Source organism: Microtus pennsylvanicus, chromosome 1 (genome assembly GCF_037038515.1).
Source record: "Microtus pennsylvanicus isolate mMicPen1 chromosome 1, mMicPen1.hap1, whole genome shotgun sequence".
NCBI classification, from domain to species: domain Eukaryota; kingdom Metazoa; phylum Chordata; class Mammalia; order Rodentia; family Cricetidae; genus Microtus; species Microtus pennsylvanicus.
The window spans coordinates 126,100,815-126,117,816 of record NC_134579.1 but is presented as its reverse complement, the minus strand read 5'-3'; the positions used below and the strand labels follow the sequence as shown (position 1 = coordinate 126,117,816).

The window sequence follows — 17,002 nt, the reverse complement described above, 5'->3', positions numbered from 1 at the left end:
AGAGGGCGGTATGGAAGCACCCGGAGCTGGAGCCCTGTCGGCCTAACACAGAGATACTTCCAGGATGCACTGTACTCCAAGCCTGCCTCCCCAGTGTCCAGCCTTGGAATTCTGCCCAGCAACACTGGCCCCTTCCGTGGACCAGGGAAGCGACGACACTGGCCCCTTCCGTGGGCTAGGGAAGTGACACTGGCCCCTTCCGTGGGCTAGGGAAGTGACACTGGCCCCTTCCGTGGGCTAGGGAAGCGACACTGGCCCCTTCCGTGGGCTAGCTTTGGTTGGTGTCATTCAGAACAGCAAAAGTTCTTCTGCGGAACTTACACAAATCAAAAGGGTACCATATCGAGTAAGCAGCCAGGCTCTCCAACCTGGCTGAAATTAACCCTTTTGTTACTGGGTGATGGATGTTTCAGGAGACTTGGGAGGGGCTGGGAAACCTGCAGCTGGAGGGTACTGGAGCGGGGACCCCCAGCACATGCACCTGACCCAGAAGGATGCTGATGCTCAGCTTCAGGCTAGCCAACTAAGTGCTGTGTCAGCATCTTTTCTGCTTTCATGAGGGAACTGATCCAGGCCTATAACCACAGCTACTCAGGAAGCTGACGCATGAGGAGTAGAAACTCCAGACCCGCCTAGAACAAAAGCAAGTTCAAGGCCTGAGAGCTGATACAGAGCTGAGTGAGCGGCAGCTGCTGCTGTTAACGAATTCCCAATAAGACCTGTGACCAAGAGTACAGTGTGGTCCTGAGAAAAACGTGCGTGGGGGAGTCGGGTAATACAGCAATGTGAGGCCCTCCAGGGATGGGCAATCGGAGATGGGTTTTTTAGTTTACATAGGAGCTCAACAAAACAAGTACAAGAAAGAGTAGGACGGTGGGGGCAAAAAGGGAATGACTGACTCAGGGCAGGACGGAGGTGCCCAGTGCTTCCCCCCAACACCACCACCACCACTTACCTCTGCTTCTGGGGAGGCGAGCGCCGCCTGTTTCCTCCGCCTAGCCTCTTTGGACTCTTTCTCTGTCTCTCGAACCAGCTGCTTGATGAAGCCCCCAGGGATGACGGAGAACAAGGGAGGTGGGGAGGATGGAGGGGGGCTCTTATCCTCCTCTCGAATCTGTGTGTGGAGAGAGTTGGGAGTGAGCCTGCAGGATTAGGGCCCCCTCCAGACAGTCTGGGACACTGCCTGGGACTTGCCTACGGGACAACACGAGAGGAAAGTGGAAGGGCTCTGAGGGATGCCAGGAGGCTGAGACAGCGTGAGAGAGAGAATGGATGGACCAGGGATAGCAGGGTCCACACAGGAGAGAATCTCCTCCTGAGAGGAACTCAAACCATCAAAACCACAGGGCTCCTTCCTGTTCTCAAAGCACTTTTGGGGATGTCAAGGGGGTGCCCTAGTGCTTCTGGCCCCAGGTGGGCACTGAAGGAGCTCTAGGAGAAAATGCCTTTCCCACCTAACACAGGGATACTCTCAGGGTGCACTGTGCTCTAAGCTTGCTTCTGTGGTACCTCCCAGTTGCTTTGAAGCCTCCTGGGGACTTGGATTAAGATGACAGATTATTTCTGTGTGCTAAGACCACAGAAGGCAGGAAAGACCTTTAGCCATGGCCTATGCAGTTGGATTTCCTATTTGTGTCTATGGATTTAACCAACTATGGAAAGAAAGAAAGGAAGAAAGGAAGAAAGAAGGAAGGAAGGAAGGAAGGAAGGAAGGAAGAAAGAAAGAAAGAAAGAAAGAAAGAAAGAAAGAAAGAAAGAAAGAAAGAAAGAAGAAAAGAAAGGTTTGGGGAAAATTGTCTATACAAAGGGAAGAAAAAGGATAAGAAGGAAGGGGCAAGGAGGAGAAGAGACAGGTGGGGAAGAGAGGAGGACGGGAGTGGAGGAACAGAGACAAGGGAGCTCTTAGCGCATCCTACGATAGGTGTGAATGGGAAGAAACAGGTGACCAGGCTAAGAGCCTTTTCCAGGTCTCTGTGGTGACCAGAGAAGGTTCACAGAAATCCTCCGGCATTAGACTGGCAGCCAACAGCTCACCTCCGCTCCCTCCCCCGCCCCAAGCCATGAGGTGTGGATGAGAGGCTGTGCCACCAGCCTCCTGTTAAGGAATGAGAAAGGGCAAAGCAGGTGACAGGTGTGGAAGGAGTCACCAGGCTAGGCCCAGAAGGACTGATCAGGCCCTGGAGACAGTGGGCTGTCACTCTGCCTGAGGTGGGAAGGTGGCCCATGTCGCCAGGGTAGAGTCCCGGCCCTGTGACCACAGCCCCGGAACACTACTTTCCTTCTGCTCCCACAGGGCAAGGCGTGATGATATGGCCATGGCGACACTGCTGGCTGGGCTGCAGGTGACAAGATGAGGTTGCGCTCTGGAGGCCGACACGGAGTGAAGTTTCACAGGCTTGTGGAGAGCGTGAGATGAGCAGACAGAGAGGGTAGAGAAGGGAGAGACTGGTTAGAACTGGCTTAGCTCTACTCCCACCACTGCCAGCATCACAAGGGGAAGGGACAGCGCTGTCCCATCTGAACCACAAAGACCTGGAAGAGGCTTTTGCCCTGGTCAACCATTTCTTCCTGCCCACACCAATTATAGGAGGCTCTATTATGACAGACGTCCATTCACATGAGAGTGTGCCCAGCAGTGAAGCCCTCAGCTACACACCGGACAGTGTGTGAAATTCTCTTCCTCATGACTCGACACCATAGCTTTGTGTCGAGGGAGAAACACACATGGTCTTCTGTGTGCAGCTACTAAGCACTTGCACAGAGACCATGCCTGCCTAAGCAGCGTGGTGATCGAGTCCCCGAAGAGTCTACTTAGCTCAGGGCAGTAGAGATGAGAGGAGTTTTGTCTGCAGGGTCGTACAAAGGAACTTTCTGGAAGGCATGGAATAGTCCACATCCTGACCCAAGTGCATTACACATGAAATCTATCTCACAGAAACATTAATATGGTCATCTACATCACAATTCCAGCATAATTCTCACAGATATTGGGGGGAAATCAACCTTCAGCTTCATATTGTAACACAGAAAACCCAGGATAGCTAAAACAACCCAAAACAATAAAAGAACTGCTGGAGGCATCACCATCCCCAACCTCAAATTTTACTACAGAACTCGAGGAATGAAAACTGCATGATATTGGCACAGAAACAGACACTGGTCTGTGGGATCAAATGGAAGATTCAGGCATAAGTCCACACACCTGTGTATACCTGGGTTTTGATAAATAATCAAATACTATACACTGGGAAAAAAAGACAGCATCTTCAGTAAATGCATGTCGACTGGACAGCTGCCTGTAGAATGCAGATAGAGCCATAGTGCCCATCTGGCAAAACATCCAGCTCCAAATGGATCAAAGCCCTCAACATTAAACCAGATCCACTGAAGCTGATAGAAGAGAAAGCGGGAATAGCCTTGAACTCTGGCACAGGAGACGACTTTCTGAACAGAACAGCATTAACACAGGTGCTAAGATCAACAATTAATAAATGTGACCTCCTGAAACTGAAAAGCTTCTGTATGGCAAAGGACAGACAAAGCAGCAGGCTACAAAATGGGAAATTAGTTTTACCAACGACACACCCAGTAGAGTACTAATATCCAAAATATATAAAGAACTAAAAAAAGACATCAGGAAAACAAATAACTCAATTAAAATGGGGTGTCGGAGTCAGGTGAGGGTGGCCCACGCCTTTAATCTCAGCACTCGGGTGGCAGAGGCAGGCAGGTCTCTGTGTGTTCGAGGCCAGCCTGGTCTACAAGAACTAGTTCCAGGACAGTTAAGGCTGTTACACCGAGAAACCCTGCCTTAAGAAATTAAAGGGGATACAGAGCTAGTTCCAGGACAGGAACCAAAAGCTACAGAGAAACCCTGTCTCGAAAATTAAAAAAAAAAAACAAAAAAACAAGAAATCAAAGGGGGGGAAAATGGGGTGTAAAACTAGGCAGAAGAGGAAACACAAATGACTGGGAACTTAAAGAAATGTTCCATGACCTTAGTCATCAAGGAAATGCAAATCAAAAACCACTTTGAGATTTCCTCTTACACCTGTCCAATGGCCAAGATCAATAAGACAAATGACCAAACGCTGGTGAGGATGTGGGGGAGGGGCACACTTCGTCATTGCTGGTGGGAGTGCTAACTGAGACAGCCAGGGTGGAAAGCTGGGAGTTTATCTACCCCAAGACACTCTTGGGCATATACTCAGAGGCCTCTACAGTCTATTCCAGAGATGCTGTTCACCTACGTTCATTACTGCTCTATTCATAATAGCCAGAAATTGTAACAGCCTAGATGTCCACCAACTGACGGTGGCTAATGGAAATATTCAATAAGAAACTGAAATTTTCAAGCAAATGAATGGATCTAGAAGTATCATCTTGAACGAGTAACTCAAATCCAAAGAGACAAACGTGCTTCCTCCCTTATGTGAAACCTAGTTTTTAAGCTTTCAATCCAATATGCCTGCCACAATCCAAAAAACCCAAGAGGTTGGGTACCTAGTAAGGGTCTAGGGGCAGGAGGGGATCTTCCAAGGAAGGAGAAGCAGAGCACAGTGTTACAAAGAGACAAAGGGGAAACTGGAATATGGGATTAAACAGGGAACGGGAGAGCACGGTGAAGGAGAATCTCAACGCTGTTTTTGTTGACTTGTTTTGTTTTGCTTTAACCATCATTTTTTTTTTGATTATTAGTCCTTTCCTTGTTTGTTTTGATTTGGGGGATTTGGGGAGTGTTCTTTCTGTTGTTTTGTCTTTTTGTTTGGTTTTCTTACTTTTGAGAGAAAGAGAAAGAACATCAAGGTGGGTGGGATTGGAGTTGGGAAGATCTGGGAGGAGTTTGGGGAGCGGAAATACGTTCAAAATACATGAAAAACTTTTAATTAAAAAAATAAAAGATGGGGCATTTGACTGTAGGAAAATCAGACCTCAGCTGAGATGGTGGGAATGTACCAGTGTGGAGGGTCTGCTAAACCCCGAAAATAGAACTGCCACACCAGGCAGCCACGTCTCCTGGAAATGTTTCCACAGGACTTACATCAACAGATCAGAGACACTTGCACCTCTGTTTTACTCCTGCACCAGCCCCAGATGCCCATCAGTGGAGATAGAGAAATACAGTCCAGATGCACGATGTAGTTTTATGCAATCATGCGGAAGGACAGGATATTGTCATTTGCAGGAGATAGGACACATCTGGAGATCAGTGAAGAAGGCTCACAGAGGCTGCTTGGATTTGCTCTCCTTTCCGGATCCTATACTTTGTACTGATAGTAAAATCGTGTGTGTGTGTGTGTGTGCGTGTGTGTGTGTGTGAGAGAGAGAGAGAGAGAGAGAGAGAGAGAGAGAGAGAGAGAGAGAGAGAGAGAGAGAGAGACTTGAAAGTGGAAGTGAGACCAGAGGTACACACTCATGTGTGTGAACATATGTCCTGGAGGTACACGCTCATGCATGTGAACATGTGTCTTGGAGGTGCACAAGTGTGTGAGCATGTGTCCTGGAGGTGCACGCTCATGTGTGTGAACATGTGCTGGAGATCTTTTTTGTTTCATTCCATTTTTTGTTTCTTTTTTGTTGTCTCTTATGCCAAGAGTCAATATCTCATCTTTTCTCAGCTCTGTAAGTTGGGAAAATTTGTTCAGAGTGTTGTGTTATGTTGTACAATAATTTAAAAAGCAAAGAGGGGTAAAATCTCTCTCTCTCTCTCTCTCTCTCTCTCTCTCTCTCTCTCTCTCTCTCTCACACACACACACACACACACACACACACACACACACACACACACACACACCAGAGCCTTCTTTGGTCTCTGACTTCCTACAGCCGCACAGGCCTGGAGCTTGGCTATAAGCACATTGCAGGTGCACTCGCAGCCCGTAGTCATGGGCACTGCAGAACACTGGGAACAGAGTATCTATGCACAGCTCTTTCTAACTCGGCCCCAGCAATGCCTGGTGAGCAGTCTAACCTCATCCTCAGAGAGCCTGACCCTAGGCATTGGCAGCTGCCACACACAGGGATTGGGTGCAGGGAGCTGGTTAGCCCACAGTTATTGGCTGGCCTCCCAGCTCTCTCCATGCCTGGGCAAGGAAGAAACTCCAGGTTCAAAGATCCAAGAAGGGGCATTTAGGCTTGAAGAGACGACATGCCAGTGGGAGGCTGGACCATGACCTTGCGCAGGTGGCCAGAGCAGCCAGGTCTTTCCCTATGGAAAAATCCCCACAGTTTGAGCTCAGTGTGCAGATAGCATGAGGCCATCCCCTTCCCCACAGTAGGTCCCTTGGGAGACACTGGAGAATGCCCTAGTGACTCACAGGCTCTGAATTCGGGAGCTGAGCCCAGGGCAGGAATAGATCTGACGTGACACTGGCTGTCCCGGCTACCGTGCCCTCCCAGGCTCTGGCCATGGCCCTGAGATGAAATCACTCACTGTCTGGAGACTCAAGGAACATTGGCTGTGACAACCCTGAGTTGCTCGCTCTCCCCCAGGTCTCAGCTGGTGTCCCAGTGCCCAGCACCCCAACCCCACCCACAGGCTGCAGGCTAGTCTCACTGACTGGGGCCAGGAGGCCTTTGTACTGCAAGGCCCCATCTCCCCTGCATTTACATGGTGCTCTCAAGTTGCCGTCCCTTCCAGGCCTGACCCACAATGCTGTCTGATGCCAGCTTAAGCAGTTCCCAGAGCTGACTCTGGAATGCTGTGTCCTCTCCAGACTCCTGTGTGGGGGAGGGCCAGTGAGAGAGGCCAGTACCTGGATATGTAAGTGACCTGGAATATTTTCCATGTTCAGGCAGGACCTGAAGGTTCCACCATGACCCTCTGAGCTTCCCCCACCACCCATAGTGTCTAGTCTTCAAGATACAGCCACTGAGTTTCTCTGCCTTCCAAAATAAATGCCCAAGTCCTCATGGGAACCAAAGAGCCCCTCATGACTACCTGCCTACCAGCTCCTCCCAGCAAGGCAGGTAAACTAAGCCCCAGGCATACCCTTCCAGGTACATTCTCACCTCAGGCCCTTTGCAATGCTGTTCCACCTGCCTCAAATGCTGTTCCACCTACATAACTCCCATCTTCACTCCCCTGAGATCTCAGCTGAGAGACACTCTCTCGGTGAAGTAACAGAACAACCTCATCCCATTCTGCTTCCTATGACATGGCTCCTTCCCATGAATGAGTGAGAGAAGGAAAAAGGTACAGCTCACAGGGCGAGCCCACGACAGGATCCCTGACGTCCCACTCACAGAGCAGGGACTCGGGGTGAGCCCACCACAGGACTCCAGATGTCCCACTCAGGGCAGGGACACGGATGAGCCCACGACAGGATCCCTGATGTCCCACTCAGGGCAGGGACACAGATGAGCCCATGACAGGATCCCTGATGTCCCACTCACAGAGCAGGGACTCAGGGAGAGCCCACGACAGGACTCTGATGTCCCACTCAGGGCAGGGACAAGGATGAGCCCACGACAGGACCCCTGGTTTCCCACTCACAGGACAGGGACACGAGTGAGCCCACGACAGGACCCCTGGTTTCCCACTCACAGAGCAGGGACTCAGGGACCCCAATATCCCACTCACAGTGAGACTGCATGGTATCCTGACCACTACGCACATCCTAGGAGACCTGGGAAGCTCTCAGCGTCCTTTGCTGTGAAGTGGGAGGCACCACATGGAAAGCAACCTGAGTTTGTCTTGACTCAGTGGCCATAGTCATCTGTTCCCATGGTCAAGAACTGACCGTGCTCGTGACCCCTGAGGTCCTCACAGTGAAACTGCCCCAACCCTACTGGATCTGAGCCAGTATGTATGGCCGGAGTCACTAACCGGGCAAACAGCTGCTCAGAGAAGTCAAGGTCCTGGCCTGGGGTCACCAGTGAAAGTCCAAAAGTCCCAGGAAAGACCTGCCACAAGCACTAGAGTCTACTGAGGGGGATGACTGGGAGTGTGGGGAGGAAGAGCTGGTGTCTGGGGATCAGAGAGGTGGACTATGGGCACATGGTCACACAGCAGGGTAGGGGGATGGTCTCTGAGCCCAGGCTCTGAACTCTCCTCCCTTCCTCCTTTGGGGGACAGCACAGCTATAATGACATCACTTTGGGCTTGCATTTCATTTCCAATGCCTGTGTCAGGAGTTTTAGGGAGGAACTCCAGTTTGGGGTTCCCTCCCTCAGGCGAAGGTGTAGGAAGCTCCAGGACCCAGCTAGGCAGTGGAGCAGCTTCTGAGCTCAGATGGGTCAATGGTCCCTAGAACTCGGTGGTCCCCCTGCCTGTGGCCTACCTCTGCGTGGCTCATGTCAGCTTCCCACACTAGGTTGGTTCTCTCTCTTGCTTGATCCTGAAATGACTTTGGGCCTCCTTTCTCCTGCAGGCAGGCAGAGGGCTCACCCTGTGAGCTCTCCTGCAGAACCAAGAAAGACTGGATGGCCTGTCACCCGGCTCCCTAAGGTCACACAGAGGCCAGGTACTCAGGAAAGCAGGGACGCTGGGAGAATGGAAGTACCTGCCTCAGACCTGCACAGCCTTGGCATGGTGCAGCAGCAATCTTCCTTTTCTCTCCTAACGGGGCTGCAGCTTGTGTGGCGGGCTTTGTTTTCCACTTTGCAAGGTCCTGAGCCCACTAGAGTCCCCCAGCCCAATGGCAGGTGTCTAGGGACAGTTCCTTTATTCACTAGTCTCTCCAAAATTCCACCAAACATGCCATTTTCCAGAAAGATTTGACTGCTACAGCCAAGGTCAAATCGGTTCCAGTACCCAGACTGATCCTTAAGAGTATAGCTACTTAGAGTGTTACATAGGAAGAACTCTGAGCTGTGTCTACACTCAGGGACAAAGGAGACCTCTGGTTGATGATTAATGTCTGCCCGAGACGTGGGAGGAGCAGATGGAGCACCTGTGTCTACTGGCTAAGTGACAAAGGTGACAGTTGTGGCTCATTCACTCTGACCTTGGCTAAGTAACCAAAAGAGGTGGCTGTGCTTCTTTCATGGTGCAGACCTTGAGACAAACCATAACAGAAAGGAATAAAAACCCTTTTTTCATTAGAGGCAGGAGAGCCTGTGGCCAGACACAGCTAGGTATATCTACAGCAGTGTGTCTTACTCAGAACTGAAAAGGCACAGGGAATGAGCCAGGTGTGGTGGCACACACACATCAGGAATCCCAGGTGTGGGAAGCTAGGCAGGAGGGTCTTGAGTTCAAGACTAGCCAGGGCTGTGTAGTGAGCTCCTATCTCACCAGGCCATTAAAAAGCACAGAGAAGATGAGTGAGGAAAGTGCTGGAAGCTGTTCTGGGTAGTGCAGGAGGACAGAATCTTCCTGGAAAACACGCCTCCCTCCATGTGGGTGGGGCCATCCCTGGGCTGATGGTCCTGGGTTCTATAAGAAAGCAGGCTGAGCAAGCCAGTAAGCAGCAACCCTCCATGGCCCCTGCATCAGCTCCTGCCTCCAGGTTCCTGTCCAGCTTGAGTTCCTGCCCTGACTTCCCTCAGGGGAGACTGTGACCTGGAAGTATAAAATGGAACAAGCCCTTTCCCTCCAAGCTGCTTTTGGTTATGGTGTTTATCACAGTACTAGAATCCCTAAGGCAGATGGTGAGGGGGAATGTGGGCAGAAGAGAGGGGAGGGGGGAGAGCAAAGCAGCTGAGACAGAGGCAAGAAGCATGGGAAGTGGAGGTGCTCATGGGGAGGAGCAGGGAAAAAGACTGTCATAGAGGAAGAGGAGTGTCACAAAGGAGGGGGTCACACAGGAGGGAGGCCACTTGGGTGAAAGGGTCACAGGTGAAGGAGGGTCATAGGAAGGGAGGTCAAGAGGGAGGGAGGGTCACAAAGGAAGGAGCCCTCACGGAGGGCACAAAGGATGGAATATCACATAGGGAAGGGAAGGTCAGGGAGGAGGGGTTCACAAAGTGCCATGGGCAAGGGAGGGTCATGGGAAGGGAGGGTCACAGGGGAGGGGAGGGAGGGTCACAGAGGAGAGAGAGAGAGAGAGAGAGAGGGTCACAGAAGAGGGAGGGAGAGTCACAGGAGAGGGAGGGAGGGTCACAGGGCAGGAAGGGACACAAAGGAGGGAAGGTCACAGGGGAGGGAGGGTCACAGGGGAGAGAGGAAGGGTCACAGGGGAAAGAGGGAGGTTCACAGGGGAGGGAGGGTCACAGGGGAGGGAGGGTCACAGAGGAAGGAGGGTCACAGGGGAGGGAGGGTCACAGGGGAGAGAGGGAGGGAGGGTCAAAGGGGAGGGAGGGACACAGGGGAAGGAGGGTCATAGCAGAGGGAGGGTCACAGGGAAGTGAAGGTCACAGGGGAGGGAGGGAGGGAGGGTCACAGGGGAGGGAGGGAGGGTCACAGGGGAGGGAGGGTCACAGGAGAGGGTGGGAGAGTTACAGGGTAGGGAGGGAGGGTTACAGGGGAAGGAGGGTCACGGGAGAAGGGCAACCAAAGGTCTGACCACAGCACAGAGTTTCAGGCCTCTGGTGTCTGCCTGTGTCACTCTAATGTCACTCATACACACACACACACACACACACACACACACACACACACACACACACACACGTCTTCATCTGACCTCCCACTATTCTTCAGAAGAAAGTATCTGTGCCCTGTATGAGCTTCTCCCTCTACATGAGGTGGGCAGGATCAAGGCTATCCTTCCTTTCTCTGGAGAACTCAGGCCTCACCTGAGCCCACACTCTTGGGGGCTGTTGTTCCACTATCTGTCAGACGAAAACACTGGTCTCTTGTGGTCTAAGTATGTTTGTATCAGCCATGTCTCATAAAGTTCTCAGGTGACAGAAGTCCCAACCACACAGCACAATCAGCCACTAAGCTGTTAGCCCCTCCTCTCCTCTGTCTCTAAATTATACAGCAGGTCACATGTCCTTAACAGTCACCATGCCCTTAATGACATGCTGGACCTTGCAGGTGGACCTGATGACTTAATGGGAGGTGACCAATGAAGTCTGACTCTTAGCTAGGCAACTGCCTGGGCTGTGTGTGATTTGAGACAGCAGTGTTCTGAGACTGACTAGTCATGTCTGCTGTGGGTGTAGGAATGGGTGGCTGTGCCAGTGTGTCTCACTAAATGGTGACTGTGCATGCCCATGGATGCTAGTGATGCCTGGGCACAGTTGCAGATGCCAGCACCCATCCAGCGCCAGGATAATGGGAAGAACAGCAGGAGCAGAAACGGAGGCAGATGTGTTTTTGTTTCAACAGGAAATAGATGAGACATGGAAAAGAAATGAGAAAGTGTGCTGCACACTGATGACAGGAAAATAGGGGGGAGAGTCGGCCACCCTGTGAGTTTGTGGTGCTGGTTCCTCCTCTGTAAAACTGACAGTTCTCCCCGACAGCCATCCAATCCAGCAGGATGACCCAGAACGGCCTTCGTCTTCTATCCACCCCAGTGAAACGTCATGGGATTTAATACAAATCATTTAACAGATCACACAGATGTCTACCAGAAAAGCACCTAGTCTTGGGTTCATTTGTCTGTGTGACCTTGGGTTTCTGAAGCCCTACATTCCTGAGCTGTGAAATGGGCTCATTCTTCAGGCCAGAGCCCCAGGACTATTGAGGGCAAGTGAAATGTTTGATCCCAAGGAACAGTGTCTCAATGCTGTGGCTCTTCCAGCTGCCCATATGAAACCCGAGCACAAACACCAGCTGCTTCCCCAAAACAGCTGAAAACAAGCTCAGGTTGATGGGTGAAGAGAAACTCCCAGGACCCTGAGCCCCAACGTCCCTACCCAACTTAGGGCCAGCTGTTCAGGTAAACATGTATGCCCAGCAGATCTCTGGCCTCTGCTGTCAGATACGCAAAGACACACATACACAATTAAAAAAAAATCTGGGATTGCATTTTCTTTCCAGTCTTGGATGACAAGGATGAGGTGGGAGGTTTGGGGGAGGAAACAGTAGGCAGGGTTTCTAGCAGGACTGTCTAAATGCCATCACAAAGGACAGACAGGCACAAGCCCAGTCCTATCACTGCAGTGCTGTGTGCCCATAGGCAAGTTGCCTCTCCTGTGCCTTAGCACACAGGGAGAAGTGGACAGAACCCACAGACTCTGTTTGTCCCAAACTGTCCTCTCTGGTTTTCAAATGCCCTGGTTGCTTCCAGTACATCTGAGTAATGGGCCACCAACTTAGCACAGACCCTATGAAAATGTACTCATCTTCCAAAGACAGCAGGCATCAAGGAGGACTGTTCCTTCCCTCCTAGTGGCCGTGTAGAGATGCAACCTTTAGGTAGAGTTGTGGGGGTCTTCCCAGAGTGGGGACGCGGGTCTCATCTCTAAGTGGCACAGAAGGGTACACCACACACTGGCTCCTCAGAACTTTGTGACAACTGTGTGTCTTCTGTACTTATGACAGATGAGGACTGTGGTGAGCAGGACCACACTACACCACACACGCACACCACACACGCACACCACACACATACCAAACACATGCACACTACACACATGCCACACACATGCACACCACACACATGCACCCCACACACATACCACACATGCACACTACACACATGCCACACACATGCACACCACACACATACCAAACACATGCACACTACACACATGCACACCACACACGTACCACACACATGCACACCACACACGCACACCACACACATACCACACACATGCACACTACACACATGCCACACACATGCACACCACACACATGCACACCACACACATGCACACCACACACATACCACACACATGCACACCACAACTCACACCACACATGCACACTACACACAAACCACACACATGCAACCCACACACGCACACCACACACATACCACACAAATGCACACCACAACACACACCACACACATACCACACACATGCACACCACACACATACCACACACATGCACACCACACACATGCACACCACACACATACCACACACATGCACACCATACACATGCACACCACACACAAACCACACACATGCACACCACAAACGCACACCACACACATGCACACCACACATACCACACACATGCACACCACAACACACACCACACACATACCACACACATGCACACCACACACACACCAAACACATGCACACCACAACACACACCACACACATACCACACACATGCACACCACACACATACCACACACATGCACACCACACACGTACCACACACATGCACATCACACACGTACCACACACATGCACACCACACACGTACCACACACATGCACACCACACACGTACCACACACATGCACACCACACACGTACCACACACATGCACACCACACACGTACCACACACATGCACACCACACACGTACCACACACATGCACACCACACACGTACCACACACATGCACACCACACACGTACCACACACATGCACACCACACACGTACCACACACATGCACACCACACACGTACCACACACATGCACACCACACACGTACCACACACATGCACACCACATACATGCACACCAAACACGTACCACACACATGCACCCCACACACATACCACACACATGCACCCCACACACATACCACACACATGCACCCCGCACACATACCACACACATGCACACCACACACATACCACACACATGCACACTGCACCCGTGTACACCACACAAGCACACCACACATCAAAGAGAAGGCTATGAAATATGATCTGGGTGGGCACCTGCCAGAACTTCAGTCTCTGGTTGATCCCAAATACTGCTCATGGAATCTGAGATAAACCTGGACCATGCATTCTAGGGCCCTTCCCAGGCCAGTGTGAAGGAGACACCAATGTCCAAGGTGGGGCAGGCCCCACTGGTAGCTAAGTCCTAGTGGAGAGGCCAGGAGTTAGAAGAAAAAACAAAATCTCCACTGGGAAGGTCATGGCCAAGGTCACAGGGTTAGCAGCACAAGGCCCTGTGACTCAAGGTGACCAAGCCCATGTGCAGGAAGAACCAAATACCTGATTGTCACCAAAAGGTCCCTCAAAAGAGGGCCAGGCCTGCCACCCTCTTCTGCCTTCCTTCTCTGGCTCCCATTCTTTCCTCCCCTCCCCCTCATCCTTCCTTCTTCCTCCCTCCTGCAGTTACCGCTGCTCTTCCTCCCCCTCCTCCTGTTTCTCCTTCTCTCCCTCCCCTCTTCGCTCTCCTCTCCCTTCTTCCTTATCTCTGGCTTCCCATGTTCCCCAGAACACATCCCTCTCCTGATGCTCCACCTGCTACCCAGGTTCAGAAGGAGGCAGCTTAAAGAGGCAAGAAGTCAGCTGCAGGAACAGGTGCCCTGAGAGAAACAGTCTGCTAGGAGGGTCAAAAAGTCAATTAACAGTCTAGAGCCCCCAGTCCTGAATGCGGGGCCATTCTGGGAAGGCCTGGGCTCTTCCCTGCCTGTCTAGGGAGGCAGTTGCCTGAGACCTGCAACTTTGAGGCCTCTGAGTTCGGGCAAAGTATTATAAGAAGTTTCCACCTCCCCAGGGCCCAAGGGAAGTGTGGATCAGTGTGTTATAGCAAACACTTTCATTAGAAAGCAACATGGAACACTGAATCTTCCAGCCTTGGGCCACCAGCCCCTGTCTCACTACACACATAGGCTTCATTTGAAAGAAAATCCCATGGAAGCTCAGACTCATGTTTATCAGTGCTGAACACACAGGAGGGGAAAGCTAGGCCCTCTGGACAAAGACAGAAAACCAGTAAAGCTGAAATCAATGAGATTAAACACACAGAGACACATATGTATATACATACCACACATACATACTATACATAAACACATACATAATACATACACACAACACATATATACACATATATACACATACACACAACATATATACATATACATATTACAACATACACATATACATGCAGCATACACATATACATACATACCACACACAAACATATGTATATGCATATACATACCACACACACATACTACATGAAGACACATAGACATAGATACCACACATACATGAACATACCACACCACACACAAACACACGTATGTATATAACACACATACATAAACATACATATACACACATACATATCACACTCACATACACACAGACATATACATATACATCTATAAACACATAAACATACACCATATACATACATGCACACATGTGCGCGTGTGCACGTGCACACACACCTGGGATCTGCCCTCTCAGATTCCACAGTAGAGGTTAACTCAGAACTCAATAACTTTTAAAGCAAAGGTTGGCAGTGGTCTAGAGAGATGGCTCAGCAGGAGCTCGCTGCCAAGCCTGACGACTTGAGTTCTCTCCCAGGGACCCACATGGTAGAAGGAGAGAGACCACCACCCAAAGCTGTTGTCTGACCTCCACACGTGTGTGCTGGCACAATACCTCCAAATAAATAATAAATGTAAAAATAAATCCTTTTTTAATGCTTGGCAAACAGATACAAAACTTGGAAGCTTAAACAGTGTCTCCGTGGCCTAGGATGAAATCCTTACACCAAATGGTTCGTTGTTGGAGCAAACACCACAGTCCACAGAAAAGGGTAAGGCCTGAGAAGCACTTGCCTTCAGGAAGGCCTAAAATAGACCACATGTCCCAAGGCCTCACACACTCACACAGGCCTCTGAACATTGGGACTTTCTTCCAGCTTGCAGGGTGCCAGCATAACGCCCAGCCCGACAGTACCTGGTGGCCTCGAGTTTCTGGAACCACTCCTGTCCCAAAAGTCTCCTGGATGGTCACAAAGGGACCCCAGCAAGTGTGGAGAGCCGGACAGGGCAGGGAACGGCGTCAGGAGCGCCTGCTTCAGACTCTCACATCCCTCGCTGTGCCTCCTCCCCCAGCCAGTGAGATAGCAGCTGGGCCCCAGTCATTTCCAAAATTAGCCCGTGAGCCCCAGGTCTGGCCAGGAGACACAGCCGGGGTGGTGGCCATTGAACCAGCTGTGGACAGCATGGACATATATGGAGGCAGGGAGCAGGGAGGGGACCGCTCTGGACGAGCATATTCTCAGCCTTCATCTTGTCCCCAGCAGGTCACACACACCCAAGCTGCAGCTTCTGTCTTGGGAAAGAGCAGAGGCCTCGAGCGAGCGTCAGGGAGGAAAACAAGTAGCCCTCTATCCTACTAGGCGGAGTAAAAGTTGCCGGAACCACTGCGGTGGCTCTTTGTGACATGAAGCAGTAAACAAGCTAATGTAGGCAGCACCTCCCATAGCGAGAGTTTTCTGCTCTAATTCACTCTGTTTCCCAACAGCCCCGCTGTGGAGGGGCTCTCTCGTCTCCATTCTACAGGTAGAAATTGAGGCACTTGGAGCTAGTGAAATGGCTCGGTGAGGAAAAAGGGCGTGCTGCCACACCCATAATCTGAGTTCAATCCCCAGGGCTTCTGCGGATTTTCCTCTGACCTCCACCCATGTTCCTAGTGTGCACACACAGAGAAATAAAGACATGTAATTTTTTTAGGTTAACCAGCTTGTCCAAGGCACTGGAAGCCAATACTTGAACCCAGATAGCATTTACTCCAGAAGCAATCCTAAATACATTCGTAACCCAGCCTCTGCCCAAAAGGCTTTGTCCCGGGCTGGGCAGAGCACAGTGTAGAGCCAGCGCTTAGCCTGCTTATGGCCCTGGGTGTCAGCCCCAGAGCAGACGAGCAGGTTGAGCCTTCAGTACATCCGCAGGGCACAGGTCCCCACACACAGTTCCGAGGGATCCGGTCAGAACTCAAATGCAGAACTCTAATCATTCAAACATACAGGCTGCTTCTCCTAAGCACATTTCCACTCTGCATGTATGAGAGAGACAGAGTGTGTGTGTGTGCATGTGAGCGTGTTCACATGCCTGCAGGTGCACTTGCCTGCGTGAGTACATGCTGTTGTGTGTCAAGAGCACAGGTTAACTTTGGGGTGCTATTCTTTAGATTCTGCCCATGTTGTCTTTGAGACAAGGTCTCTTACTGGCCTGGAACCCGCATATTTCCTGGGCTGCTTGGCCACTGGGCCCCCGACT

The 17,002-nt window shown here is 51.1% G+C and overlaps 1 protein-coding gene across 2 annotated transcripts in view; it reads right to left on the bottom strand.

Annotated features, from left to right (window-relative positions):
• Myo18b (myosin XVIIIB) overlaps positions 1-15,827 on the bottom strand; it is a 220,279-nt gene extending 204,452 nt beyond the window's left edge. For both annotated transcript variants that reach the window (XM_075983418.1, XM_075983429.1), the window contains exons 1-3: positions 15,678-15,827; positions 2,272-2,395; positions 956-1,107 (exon numbers count right to left, since the gene is read on the bottom strand). In XM_075983418.1, coding sequence (XP_075839533.1) covers positions 956-1,107; positions 2,272-2,317 — 198 coding nt within the window. In that variant the 5' untranslated portion in view covers positions 2,318-2,395; positions 15,678-15,827. The remainder of the gene's footprint in view (positions 1-955; positions 1,108-2,271; positions 2,396-15,677) is intronic.
• Between the last annotated feature and the right edge of the window lie 1,175 nt (positions 15,828-17,002).